Here is a 14750-nt window from a genome sequence, read left to right on the forward strand (position 1 = left end):
GAGTTGAGTTCTTCTATCCCTTTATCATAAATCACTCCGTTGGGCTCTTCAATCATTTTTATTGCTCTTCTCCAAACGCTCACCCATTTGTCACCATATTTATTGCTTTGAGAGTCCAGAACTACATTCAATATTCTAGGTTTGGTCTCATCAGAATCACATGGAAGGAGTAGATCATTGACCTCAGGGACGTGAGTCCTCCATGGCAATGTCTGAAATGACATTGGTTCCTTTTTTCCACCTGTCAAGCTGCAAACACATATCTAATTTGCAATCCAAGGAACCATTCTGAGATGGCTTTTGCCTTGATTTCTTTCTAGTTTTTCCTGTTCCACTGATTACTATTATTAGTTTATTAGTTCACATTTATTGATCCCCTTCTTCTCCCACCCTCCTTCAGGACCCAGCCAATGCAGAAAGTAAACTCTCAACATCTAAAGGAAAGTAGAAAGTTGCTTTTAAAAAGTAATAGAGGGCAGCGCACAGTGGCTTATGCCAGTAATCCTAGCACTTTGGGAGACTGAGGTGGGAGGATGGCTTGAGGTCAGGAGTTGGATGTTACTGTGAGCTATTATCATGCCACTACACTCCAGCCTGGGCAACAAAGCAAGACAATGTCTCAATTAAAAAACAAAAAGGCAATAGAAAGTGAATAATGGGGATGCTTGTATAATGTGAGTGTACTTAATGCCACTGAATTGTATACTTAAAAATGGTTAAATGATACATTGTATGTTATATATTTTTTATCCCAATAACAACATTCAAAATGTAAAAAATGAAAACAAAAAAGGAATACACTACTGGCTAACACGGTAAAACTCTGTCTCTACTAAAAATACAAAAAAATAGCCGGGGGTGGTGGCGGACACCTGTAGTCCCAGCTACTCGGGAGGCTGAGGCAGGAGAATGGCGTCAACCTGGGAGGCAGAGCTTGCAGTGAGCCAAGATCACGCCACTGCACTCCAGCCTGGGCAACAGAGTGAGACTCCATCTCAAAAAAAAAAAAAAAAAAAAAGGAATACACAAGGTAACTACTTTGTCCCACTTGTGTGTGTCTAGGGGAACACAAGTCTCATTGAGAAATGGTAATTGGGGATCAGGGAAAAATACTCTCTTATTCAACACAGAGTACTTCCTGAGTCTCTGTATGTCACCCCTGCTGACAGTCCTGGTGAAAACAAATTTCCACTCATGTCAGTCTTGCAAAGCTCATCAGGCTCTGGGAGAGCTACATTGGAGTCTCTGTGGCTTCATGTGTCTCCAACAAAATTATCAGCTAAATTCTGCCTGTGGAATCCTCACGGCTGGCGGCAGTGTGAAAAGGAAGAGAGGGACAGCTTGATTTTCAGATCCCAGCTGGAAGCCGCAGGGCTGCGAGTCAGAGGCATCATCCCTTGACTCGTAAATGGAGAAAAAGATGATATGGACGTCACTGGAATGGTATAAATATGGAAAGGCATAGTGACATTTTTACCCACTTGCTGTTCAGAATATACCCACCCTTTAGCTCTATTCCTCTCCATGCAGTTGCTCCACGTCATGTCTGTGTAAGGAGCAGTGACATGTGGGAACCAGCTAAGTCGTCATGCCCTCACTTACCCCTGGTTTGTCCCCCATTCGTTCCGAATGCAAAGGTGCTTATGTACGGGATCCTTCATGTAGCCTTCGTAGCAGAGGCATTCCCCTTAGAAGCAGGGTAAGGAGGAAGAAAGAGAAACATGAAGGAATTGATTAACATGTCTGTGTTTGTAAAAATTAACATGAAATAGTCAGGGTAAACTCTTACTCTGATATTAGCATGAGTGACACAGTAAGTTCCATTATGTCATATACTCCCGTCTCCACCACTCACATGAATGGATACTCCCACCAATCTTTCCATTCTCCGGTGTGTGATACTTTTCATAAAAGAGGAATCTAATATTTAGAAAGCACCTATTATATGTGTTCTGTAAGCACAAAGACCAACAATCCTTTGAGGAAAATGACTTTTTCATCTTTATTTTCTCAATGCCCAGTATACTACAAGGCACATACTAGATGAATAATAATGTTTAAAGACTGCATAAGTGAATGATTTCACCAAATATTTCTAGGAATCTTGGAAAGTAAGTATTATTGGCTATGTTATATTAATGGGAAAAATAGGCTTGAGAAAATTGAAGGCTTGTAGACAGCTTGTGAGTGGCAGAGTTAATGTTTGAGCCTATGTCCGTCTGACTCCAGACCTTTTTCTCCCACCATGCCAGGCTGCTAGCTCACAGAACAACTACTATATGCACAGGAGACCTCTTACAATGGTTTTAGAGGAACTCTGCATTTTAGCTTTTAAGTAAAAATAATTAATTATCTGGGAGTGGGTCACCAGAAGAATCATCTACAATTCCACATTTGTTTAGGATATCACTATGTTTCATTATAATTTGTTATTCCATTAGTATACCAAGGGATCCATGAGCCTTCTGGAATTTCATGCAAAACTGTACATGTGCGTATATGCATGTTTTTTTGAGGCAGGGTCCCATAACATTCATCTGATTTAGCAAATCCACGATCCCCAAAAGATTAAGAATCATTGCTCTATTCACTACTGATTTTGAAGAAAATTGTTGCTGCTTCATTATTATTGATAATTCTTTATGCAATGACATGTAGCCCAAACTACTGAAGTCAGTTATACTGCAACACTAGTTCCTACTATTTAAATGTCTGCTTGTTTAATTTATAACTTGTGAAAGAGCAAAGTGTGACTTTTTGAAATTTGTAAATAACAAAAGTGCCATGTCCTAGTGAAATGATGGGTATACCATTTCTTTATCTCTCCAGAAAGAAACACTTTAAGATGATATAAATAGAATAATAGCTTTGAGTGCTATTTTCTCTTTCTGAAGATAAAACCCAGTAAAAACGAAGTGAAGGGGCCTTACAGTTAAGGGGGAAGGTATTGGATAGGGCCTAAGCAAGAGCTTTTTTTAGCATCTTAGCTTAGCCATTCATTTCAAGATTGATCTACAAGCGGCTGTCCATCAGAGCCTCACTACCAGATCACACCATTTTTGTCCCCCACAGCCGTTCAGCTCAATGTGCTGAGAAGTAGAGTGAAAACCTCCTCATTTAAAAAAAAAAAAAAATCCCACAGGGAGTATTTGATCAGGACATTGCCTCCTGCATGCTGAATTCTGGCTTCCACATGGGCTGGATCCACAGTAGGTTCAAGTTTATTGGCTTCAGTGGTACTGAGCTATATCTAGAAATGGTCAGGGAGCTCTGAGCCAAAAATAGGAAAACACAGCTTGAAATTAGGTGGCTGATGAGGCCAGGCATGGTGGCTCACGCCTGTAATCCCAGCACTTTGCAAGGCCGAGACGGGTGGATCACAAGGTCAAGAGATCGAGACCACCCTGGCTAACATGGTGAAACCCCATCTCTACTAAAAATGAGACCAAAAAAAATTAGATGGGAGTAGTGGCGGGTGCCTGTAGTCCCAGCTATTTGGGAGGCTGAGGCAGGAGAATGGCATGAACCCGGGAGGTGGAGCTTGCAGTTAGCTGAGATCACGCCACTGCACTCCAGCCTGGGCAACAGATTGAGACTCTGTCTCGGGGAGGGAAAAAAAAAGAAATTAGGTGGCTGATGATAAGGTTTGTGGATGAAGGCTGTTTGTCTGATAACAGGAAAGATAAAGAAGGCAATTACTGGGGAGGGCAAAAGAAGAGAGTACCAGGAGCCTGGCTTCATTGAGAAGGCTTCACACCTTCTCAATTCCAAAGAAAGCATGGATGCTAGCCTATAAGCTATACAGGGCAGAAACAAGGAATGAGGTTGGTCTTCCCCCATATGAGTAGGTCTTTGACAAATACTGCACAGTAGAAAATAAATTAATTAAAGGATGTGCCCTATATTTGCAGATATTTACAACCCATCCCGAAGATGCAGAGAGGTAAGCCAATTAATAGGTCAAGGTCTCAAATATACTTTTCCTTTTGGGAAAGATACTCTCCCAGTTGTCTTTGTGTGGACAATTAGCCATGGGCATGATATTTAGAAGCAGGAAGTAACCTTAGGAGTTTGTTAAAGCCATCACTCTGACTCTTAGAATGGTCTTGGCTAGCTGCCTTGCCTAGAATTAGGGATTGACAAAAATGGGAGTTCTCTTCCTCATTTGATACCTAGTTACCACAAAACATGTAAAAATAAATGCAGTAACAACTCAGAGTTCAAGCCGAGCCTTATTTTCCTAATGATGGCAATACCTACCATTTGTATAGCACATTTACCTTCTCAAATTGCCTTCGTAGTCATTATCTCCTTATGAGGCTTCTGTCACTCATTACAATGTGGGGGCATACTGCCGACAACCAATAAAGCTTTCCTCCACATAATGTCAGACACAGTCCAAAGTCCAAAAAACAGAGAAATTTTCAAACACATCATGCTAGATTTTGAGGATCTCCAAAATTTGCCTCTCACAGGATCCTCATTTCTGGAACCCACCAAGTGTCCCTCGTCTGTATTCCTCCACAAAACCAGTTTGGCCATCTCCAGCGAAAGGATTTCAGACTTGATGGGGGAAGTTGCTATGGCAACCAACTGCTAAATCTTGACTTTAAGAGGGGTTTTGTGAAAGCACAGGCTCCGACTGTTAGCTGTGAATTTTAAAGACCCCACAAGGGTGTTGGATGCCCTCATAAGCTAGAAGTGTTACAGTCTCCGCATCTGCTGTGACAGATGGCGGGAATGCATGAGGCGCCGACTCCATGGTGGTGTACATAGGACTCCAACGGAGAGACGTGTCATGGTACGGAGGAGAGCCCAGCCAGATAGAGTGTGCCCTGCAGGAGCACTCAGGCAACCACACTGCCAAAGAGAAGAGGCCCTGAAAGGTGGTCGTGCAGGGTCTGGAGACAGCTGCACTTGATCTGTGCTTGGTACCCTGACAGTACATGCCTGGAGGTACCTTGGATGATGGACAGTGCCTTTGGGCACTTCCCATTCTACAGCTGAAGGACTGAGGCACAAATCTCATTCAAAGATTGAGGAAAAACCTTGATGCTAGGGGTCGTCAGACATGGCTGGACTCACCATAAGTTCTCCATGAGGAAAATGCAGATCAAGGCCAAATGCCCTCAGCCACTTCTATGCTTCATGTAGGGGTGGACTTTTATGAAATGAAATTGGGTGTGCTCCTTCTAAAAAGGGAAATATTTGTAAGATATCTGACTTGGGTAGTATCTCATTGTTTGGTCTCCCTTCCCAGCGGAGACATCAGAAAAGAGGCAAGTCCAGGGTCAAATAGCCCCAAGCAACTCTGGGAAGGGAGTCAGAGGGAAGTGTGCCAAAAGAACATCCTAAAGGAATGTGCTTTAACGGAGTCACAGAACGGAGTGTAGAACGCGTGGGCAATCCGGGTATCAGGAACAAAATCGAGACTGAGCTACCCTGCCAAATTAGGTAAAAAGCAAACCACCAACCAACCAACAAACAAAAACAGGGAAGGTTAGAGAGAGAGGCAGTGGTTCAGAGCAAGCAAAGAAGAGGGCAGCTGGTTTGACTCTGGGAAGTGGGTCGGATGCCCCTCAACAGGTTTACACATTTCCACATGGTTGGGTCTGGCCTATGGAAAGACCTGGGACAGAAGAGATTTCAGTAAACATCTTGGATAAAGATTAAAATTTAATTTAGCTGGGAAGCCTATGCTCCTTGCAGAACCATAAAAGCTATGTATCTTGAAAATGGCAATGAGGGTCTGTGGCCAGGATTGATGGGGGCTGTGAAATAAAGCAGGTGTGTGAAGCCTCCACGGCTGTCCATATGGCAGAACCAAGGCCAGGGAGAGAGGAAAGAGAAAGGCCACTGAAACCAGGTAGTCTGTGTCTCCATCAAAAAAAAACAAAACCAAAACAATCAAACAAACATACAACCATAACAAAAAACCCTTGCAAAGTGCAGGGAAAGTCAACCTCTGGCTGCATCCGGGGAGCATCAAGTCATGCAGCCCTAGTGCTTTGCTGTTAGCCCCACTTAACCAGAGGCACACCTGGGGTTACAAACCTGGGGACATGTGGGAGAGAATGTCAGAGTGCAGTTGGCAAAGGGGGCTAATGGCAAAGCATCAGGGGGCTGGGGCTCTGCTGCAGTCACACAGAAGTGAAACAATTCTAAACCTTCTGCCTTAGTTCCTTTCCTGCAGCTTGAGCAGTGGGAACAGGTTTGAATAATGGTCAGGAGTGTGAGTTCTGAGTCAGGCAGCCTGAGTTTGAAGTCCAGCTAGGTCATTAAACTAGGTAAGTGATCTTGGGCAGATAAGTCAACAATTCTGTAGAATGGGGATAAGAGTACCATCTACTTCATGGTGTTACAGTGAAGCTCCAATTACATAAGCTAAGTAAAACACAATGCTTGACACATAGTGAGCTCTCAAACATCACCTATCCTTATTTTTACCGAAAACCATTTTTTTCTAGGCATTTCCCACCAGTCTCAGCTGACCTGGAAGGGCACACAGTAGGCTTTCTGAAATTGTCAATGCAATGAACCTAACTCACATGCATGCTGAATTACCAGACAGCTAAATGATAGGAACATAAATTGTCATAGAATGAGAATGGTTAGAAGAGGTCACAGTGCTCAGCAGAAGACTGGGAATGGCGGGCATACCTTGGGGCACCAGCCTACCATTTCTCAAGTGCATCCAAGTTCAAATTGGAAAGACTTTGGGCACTTGATGATCTTAAGAGCATTTGCTAGTGCTTAGTATATCCCATGCATTGGGCTGAGTGCTCTAGGTACGTTACATCCCTCCCAGGTAGCATGTTGCTAGAATAGAAATACAGAGGGAGGCTGGAATGAAAAACACATCAGCAAGTTTTCTCCAGCTCCAGTTCTTCCATAGATTCCTGATACATCTTTAAAAGGTCTATAAATTGCACAAGAAAGATATAAAGAGGGAGCAAAACAATGTTTTTTCTATCTTTATCTTTTCTTTTTATTCTATTTATTTATTTCTTTGAGACAGGGTCTCATTCTGTCACTCTGGCTAGAGTACAACGGTCCAATCTCTGCTCACTGCAGCCTCGACCTCCCAGACTCATGCAATCCTTTTGCCTCAGCCTCCCAAGTAGCTAGAACTACAGGTGTTGCACCACCCACCATGCCTGTTTAATTTTTTGTATTTTTATTAGAGACGGGGTGTATGTCATGTTGTCCAGGCTGATCTCGAATTCCTGGGCTCAAGCAATCTGCCTCCCTCAGCCTCCCAAAGTGCTGGGATTATAGGTGTGAGCCGCCACACCCAGCCTGTCTTTGTCTTTTCTCTCCTGCCTTAGAGTATAAATTTGCTATTGCTACAGTAAAAGCATACCACAAACAAAGTAGTTTAAAACAACATAAATTTATTATCTTACCAGAATTTTAACATGAGTTTCACTTGGCTAAAATCAAGGCGTCTATAGAGCTATGTGGTCTTCTGGAGTCACCTGGGAGAATATATTTTCTTTATTCTTGCCTTTTCCAGTTTCTAGAGGCTGCTGACATTCCTTGGCTCATGCTTCCTTCCTCCATTCTCAAAGTCTGTAATGGCTGCTTGAGTCCCCACATCACACCACTCTGACCTCCTCTTCTACCTCCCTATTTCACTTTTAAGAATACTTGTGATTACATTGTGACCACTCAGAGAATCTTCCCCCAAAATCTCCGTTTTAAAGCTAGTTGGTTAGCAACCTCCATTCCATATGCATCACTAATTCTCCTTTGCCATGTAACATGACACATTCACAGGTCCTGGAGATGAGAATGTGGACAATTTTGGGAGTGCATTATTGTGTGTCTCACGCCTGGTGTTCTGGAGCATGGTGCAGGTGACAGGTAAACAGACTCCCTCGGGGACGCTTTTAGGAAGGATGCCTGAGGAGAGCTCCAGGCACCAGGAAGCTGCTCCTTTGCAGTGACTGAGCATCTGTGTTTGTGTGTTTGTGTGTGTGTGTGTGTGTGTAAAAGTACACAAGTGCACTGCACAGCTCCATGCATCCATATGGGCAGACCCCTCAGTATGGCTGGGAAAGCACATGTCCCAACACTATGACATTTCCAAGTAAGCTAGCTAGAGGATTTCAAAAATAACGTCGACTTGACTTGAAGCCAATTCCCACACTCAGCTCTTGGGAGAAAGGCTCTGGGATGGAGTGTGGGAGGCGATAAAGTTTCTTACTGATGAGCGTGTGGGATGACCACATCACCAATGCTTTCCAATTCCAGCATTCATGAAAAGGAGAGTCTTCGCAGTATTGTTTCTCAGCTGCTACCCAAAATGAAGATGCTGCACCTTAGTTTTGTCTTGGGGTTTGGGATCTTATTTTTAGTCTTCCTCTGTGTCTTTCCAATTGGAAATTCATTCATTGTCACAGACACTGAGAAGCCATTAGCAGGGGAGGGGCTTCCCAAAGTCATTTTCAGCAAGGATTAGAAATGAGACATCTGGAAGGGACTGAAGAGTTGATGGGAGGGCTTTGCTGTGGACAAGCAGCTTCCTGGTGCACAGAACAGTAATGCTTAGTAATGGTTGTTGTTTAAATAGTTTTGAATGACAAATATGTTGGATCTGACATGTCTGGGGAAATTAAGCAACCCTTTATAAGCCCACCTTTGCAGATTTCATGATAAATAAAACACAGACTCTGCTTTAGGTAGCTGTGGGACTTTGGGCAAATCATGTAACTTCTTAAAGAATTCAAATGTGAATGTAAAGCATAGAGGCAGTTTATCATTGAGACCCCTCCAATCCTAAAGCACCAATCTCTTGTTTTCACATGTAACTGAAGGTGCTTCCTTTTCTTTAAAATCCAAGTAGGAGCATCCAAAGTTCCTCTGGGGATCAAGCTTCTCTCAGAAGTGAGTGTAACAACTGAGATTGTCCCAAATCCTTCCAATCCAAGCCAGCTGGAGAACTAGGGTACCAGAGACTAGCTCAGTTGCATGGAGAGCCCCCACCTCTGAGATTAGCTCTTTTCAATTTCTCCCAAGCACACTAACTTTGGGCATGGTACACAGCCCATCTGTTTGGTTTGGTGTTTGCCTGACAGCGTGGGAGGAGCAGCAAGTAAGCACAGTCTTAGACTTCAGATGTTTAAAATGTTGTACTTTCTCCATATGGGGGCCTAGAATCTCTGTGATGGGCCCACATAAAACAACTTTAACACCTAAGATGGTGAATTTTAGATGTTTCAGTTACCTGCTACTCTCCCAGAGGGATCTAGTCATAGATTATAGCAGAAGTAAGGGCTAGATATCTTAGACTCATCCTCTATTAAGATCTCTCCACCTCAGCACCTGAAGAAGATACGAGTGTGGTGGGCTGGGGTAAAGGGGGTTGGCAGGGGGTGGCTGCACATGATGTACAAAAAGCTCCAGGGTTTGGGCCCCAACTCCAGCAACATTTTGCTTGGGATTCTTAGATATCACTGTAACGCTTTCCTTTGCTCTAAGGGATCATACTACTTTGGGAAGGATCTATTTGTGGTACTCAATTTACCAAAACCAAGTCTTCGTAGAGACTACTATAGGTGAATGTCTTCTACAGTGAAAGTGCAAAGCAGCCTGAAATAAGAGATCCATGCTCCTGGCTGTATTGGAACCCAAGAAGCAATGGGAGAGCTTTAATTCATGCCACACCAGAATTTGAACCCTCCCTCAGGGAAACCCCAGCTCCATTTGATAATATAACAGACTTGAAGACATTCCTACTCTTTGACCCAGTACTCTCTCACTAAGATTTTTCTGAAGAAAATAACTTCAAATGTGTCTAGCATTTATGTGTAAAGATGTTCATTTTAATAGTATTTATAAACATTAAAAATTTAAAGCATCCTAAATGTCAAATAATAGGGGACTGTTTAAATGAGCTATGATATAGACATACAATGGAATACCAAATGGCCATTAAAATTATGTGTTTGAGGATTATTTAATGATTCTGGAAAAGTTATGATGGAATGTTAAGTGAATAAAGCAGGAAAACTCTACTAGACATAGTATGCTTCTAGGAAGCCCCTAAAAATCATGCATAGAAAAGAGATCAGAAAGGAGGACATTAAAAATTTTAAAGTGACTTATCCAGGAGATAGAAATATAGATGATTATCATTTTCTTCTATAAACTTTTCTAATTTTTAAAAAGTTTTCTATAATAAACATGCATTAATTTTATCATCATAAAATGTCTAGCCCCAGTAGTTAAATATCCCCTGGCTGTGTGACAAATGGGTTATGGAACTCATCCTAAAACTGAGTTTTCTGGCTTGGAACTACAGTTAGGATCCTTCCAAGTCTTCTGCCAGAAAATGACCACAGTTTTGGCCAATAAGTTCTACGGCCCAACCACATGCTGGCAGTCCACATGGTCTAGACTCGAGATGGCAGTGGGACAAGGGAGTTGGGAGGCATGGTCTGAATTTCAAGGGAGTGATTGTAAAAGGCATGATCTCTCTGACAGTTACCCGCTGCCCGGTGCTCCCGCCTACCAGTTTCGGGGTCACATTGGTGTTCACAGGGGTCCAGGAGCCGCCGGGCACAGAGGTCCATGGCCCAGGGTCCACTGGAGTTCTGCTGAGAGAAGAGAACCACTTGGGCAGGGTTCAGCCAGTCACTGGCATCCAGCTGGCTCCCCTCCAGCAAGATGAAGCGGCTCCCTGCAGGGTGAGAGAAAGGAAGCATGCCTATGTGTGCAACACAGCACACGTCCACAAGCCACTGAAGACAAGGAAATCCCAACCTGAGAATTAGTACCAATCAGAGATCCTAGCCCATCATTACTCCCAGAGCAAGGGATCAGCAGACAGAGCCTGGGCTATCACCTGGACCTCTGTGAGGCCAGACATTGAACTCTCCAGCCACAGAGTCCCCTGCTGCCTTGCTCCATTCCATCTTTCCAGGGTGTTCCTAAGGAACACAGGGACAGAAGAGCCCTGTGATGGCCATGGCATGGCTCCATCAGACCCAGCCACAGGCCCTGGCACTCCTCCAAGGAACAGGGGCTGCTGCCTGTCTTCTCGTGCTATGAGAATTGCAGGCCCTCTAACACTGCGTGAAGTCTCCACCTCTTTGCAGCCTTACAGCAAGTCAGAGAACAGACATTAACAAGTCAATTAGGTGCTCTGGGCTTAAATGATTCAGGGACTCTCAGAACCTATATTACTCCTTCATTATATTGGGGTCCCCCTGGATGAAAGCAAATTATTACTTCTGAGTTCTAGGCTTACAGCAAGTTACTGCAATTAGGAATTTCTCACCCAGGCATACCAAACTAAAGCATGGCTAATTCTTAAACATCTCTACTACTCCACTTAGCTTTTTCCTTCTCAAAGGCTAAGGGGGTCTTGGGGCCTTCCTACCTCTAGCCAGTGGGCTGTGCATTTCTCTCAAAGACAGAGACATATTAAAAACAAACAAAAATGGGAGAGGGCATAGAGAAGAAGAGGTGATCACTTTAGTTTATTTTTTTAACTTGCTTTCTAAGTTCATCTATGGGCAATACAATTGTATCCTAATCCTTACTTATTTCAGTTTGGTTTTCCCCCGATAGAGTAATAGGTAACAGTGACTCCTGTCTTCTCTAGCCTTTACCCAACTGGAAAACTTTCCTTTTTGGGGGGCAAGGTCGCATCCTCAGAAGAATGGGCTCACCATCAGCAATCAGGTGCTCAGGGACATGCAGGGTGATCTTGACAACGAGAGGGCAGTTGACGTGAGAGGAGCACACGAGGCCAATCACACAGCTGGTGATGCTGATCAGGGTCAAGGTGGTCTTATTCACAGGACTTCGGGGAGAACCCACTGAAAGTGAGACAAAAGCAAGATACACGGTGGTAAAAAGTTTGGCATTGAGAATCCAACTTGGGCTTTTTGCCACCCATCCTGGCAAACAGGGGAGACAGCTGGCAAAACCAGCCCATGGAGGGAACTGTCTCTGGCTGCATGACCTCAGTGACCTTCTTCCTCACAGACACCATGCCATCAGTTGGAGTCAGAGGGGACTTGGCCAACTGGTGGCCCTCAAGGTCAATAATAGTCTGTTGACCATTTTCAGTCTTCCTGGGCCAAGTTCACAGGAGAAGTCATAGAGGGGGCATTCTCTTCCCCTAGTTGCCTTACTGAGCTCCAGGCATTTGCCAAGGGTGGGAGGGATGCTTTAATCCCACACTGTACCTCCCATCGCTCTTCACAGAGGGCACTCTGCACAGAGCAGCTCCACCCCCATGGTGCACACTGCTGCTCCAGGAGGAACTTCCTGAGCTGGAAGAGCTTGTGCTTACTCTGTGGGCAAGAGTTCTACCAAGTGACTCTTACTCTGTGAGACCTGGAATGAGGAAAACGGGGAATGTCTGCTCTGTATGAGCAGACAACGTTGTCACACCAGGATGCTCTCCACAGTCCTGGAATCACTGGAGGAAATAATCATTGCTGAGGATTAAGAAACACTCCCAGGGAGGTGGAAATAGGGATAGGGAGGGAAGGGGGTTTTGTTTCTTTATTTTTTTACGTACCACTGTTAAATTTTTTTAATTTTTTGTTTCTTGGCTTTTTTTTTTCCTGTTGGGGAGAAGATGAAATGCTGTTAAGCAGGGGAGCCTTATGCTTATGGAAGCAGAACAAATGTGGGAAAGTAAGAAAGCAAGACAACAAAATGTGTGGGTCTTTTGGAATTTTTTTCTCTTCTGTGTTAATATTTATTACTGATAGTAATAAAAGGCTTCCATTAAGGCAGACGTTGTGCTGAGTGTTTTACATATCTTATTTTATTTTTAATATTTGCTTTCCAACAATAAGCCTATGAGTCTGTATGGGAGCCACCTGCTTTACAGATGAGGCAAATAGATCTGTAAGAGGTGATGCTCCTTGTGGCAGTTAACACTCATCAACTGGTGGTTGTGTGTCAGGCTCCAGTGCTCAGGGTTTGATGTGGCTCGTATCATTGACTAGTGTCCCCAGTCTTATGAGGCAGCTCCCCTGGAGCAATAGAGGGTTGGAGAGGCTGGAGAGCATGCCTAGTCCCAGGAAACTACTAACATGTGGAGCCAGATAAAAAAGGAGATCTAGGTGAGGTTTCAGGCTGCACGAACAATGCACTACTCAGTCTTTGGGCCCACTGATGCCTTTGGAACTGATGTTCTCAGGAACACAGGTATGAGTTTTTGGTTTATGGATATACTTGTCCTTTAGGGGAGCAGTTTCCTCTGGGTACATGTGTTGGCAGTAGCTGGAAATGAGAGACTTGAAGGCAGAAGGTAGTCTCTGGGTCCTCCGTCCTTGATAGATGGAAATATTCTGTTCATGTTACTATCCTTTCATAATAGAGTCTATTTTCCTAAGCTTACAGGTTTCCAGCCCAGCCCAGGCCTCAGATGCAGATTCACCTTCTCTCAAAACCTCACTACCTCCTCTCGCCACCTTCTCCCAAACCCCGCTCCTCCAACTACTTCCATTGCCCAGCCAATGGCACTGCCACCTATTTGTTTTCTCAAGTTTAAAAACTCCATTATATCCAACTCTTTCCTCTTGCTTACAAGCCACACCCCCACCCTGCCCTCACCAATGCCATTAAATCTTTGTCTCTTTAGGGTATGTACCCAGCAGTAGGATTGCTGGATCATATGGTAGCTGTATTTTTAGTCTTCTGAGGGACTTCCAAACTGTTCTTCATAGTGGTTGTACCAGTTTACATTCCTACCAGCAGTGTACAAGGGTTCGCTTTTCTCCACATCCTCATCAGTGTTTGTTATTGCCTGTCTTTTGGGTATAAACCATTTTAACCGGGGTTAGATGATATCTCATTGTAGTTTTGATTTGCGTTTCTCTAATTTCATGTCCAAAACTTATCTGGCCTCCATTCTTTCCATCCCTCCCTACCGATATCATCTTATAGCTAAACCAAAGTAAAAGCCATCCATCTGTTCCCCTGCCTCAAGGTCACCCTGCTGTCACCTATTCTGCATGCTGTCCCTGGAAGGATGCTTCATGGAGCAGAGCAGACCAGGACATTGCTCTTTCATCAGGTCCAAGTCCCTTGGAATCAAGCTCATGTACTTTCTGGCTTTTGCTGGTCTTCTAACATTATTTCCTAAGAAACCCACAAACCTGCACCCTCAGCTCTATTCTAGTAAACATTTTACTGCTCCCTGACAAGACCATCATAGTTTATGTCTCAGTGACTCTGCACAGATTATTTCCTCCTCCACAGAAGGCCATTTTGTCACCTTGTCAGCCTAGTATACACCTACTCTTCAAGTCTCAGCTCAAACAACATCTCCCTGTAAACACTTCCCTGAAACCTCCAAGAACAGATTCTCACTAATTCCTTGGTGTTCTAGCCCTCGGTGCGCCCTGCCGTTATAGCTCTTATCACATAGAATCATCACTGTTTACAGGCAATTGCCACTGCTCTCGTGTGACTGAAATGACTTGCTACTGATATTCCTGTCTCTATGGTCTTTCTGCATCATCAACCCATAATCCAGCATCTCTACCTGGTTTCAGAACCTCCAATGGTTCCTTACACCCAACCGAGGCAAGCAGAAACTCAGTCACATGGCATGTGCATGGTCCTTTGTTAGCCATTTTCCAGCCTCATCCTTACCATCTCGTGTGCGTATGTATTTATAACTTGATGACAGCTGCCATATTGAATGACTTTTACTTCCTTTAAAACACCATGTTCTTTTGTCCCTTCAAGGCTTTTTATGTGCTATTTTCCTTTAC

General features: G+C 43.9%; 1 protein-coding gene across 6 annotated transcripts in view; it reads right to left on the minus strand.

The window, feature by feature from the left end:
- Positions 1–14750, minus strand: part of ASTN1 (astrotactin 1) — a 377384-nt gene that overhangs the window by 225321 nt on the left and 137313 nt on the right. For 3 of the 6 annotated variants that reach the window (XM_074021135.1, XM_005540073.4, XM_074021074.1), the window contains exons 6-8: positions 11679–11828; positions 10517–10684; positions 1603–1687 (exon numbers count right to left, since the gene is read on the minus strand). In XM_074021135.1, coding sequence (XP_073877236.1) covers positions 1603–1687; positions 10517–10684; positions 11679–11828 — 403 coding nt within the window. Of the gene's footprint in view, positions 1–1602; positions 1688–10492; positions 10685–11678; positions 11829–14750 lie in introns of all 6 variants that reach the window. The other 3 variants (XM_065529753.2, XM_015446023.3, XM_015446033.4) reach the window with 1 other exon arrangement.

The sequence above is a fragment of the Macaca fascicularis genome, chromosome 1 (assembly GCF_037993035.2).
Source record: "Macaca fascicularis isolate 582-1 chromosome 1, T2T-MFA8v1.1".
Lineage (NCBI taxonomy): Eukaryota > Metazoa > Chordata > Mammalia > Primates > Cercopithecidae > Macaca > Macaca fascicularis.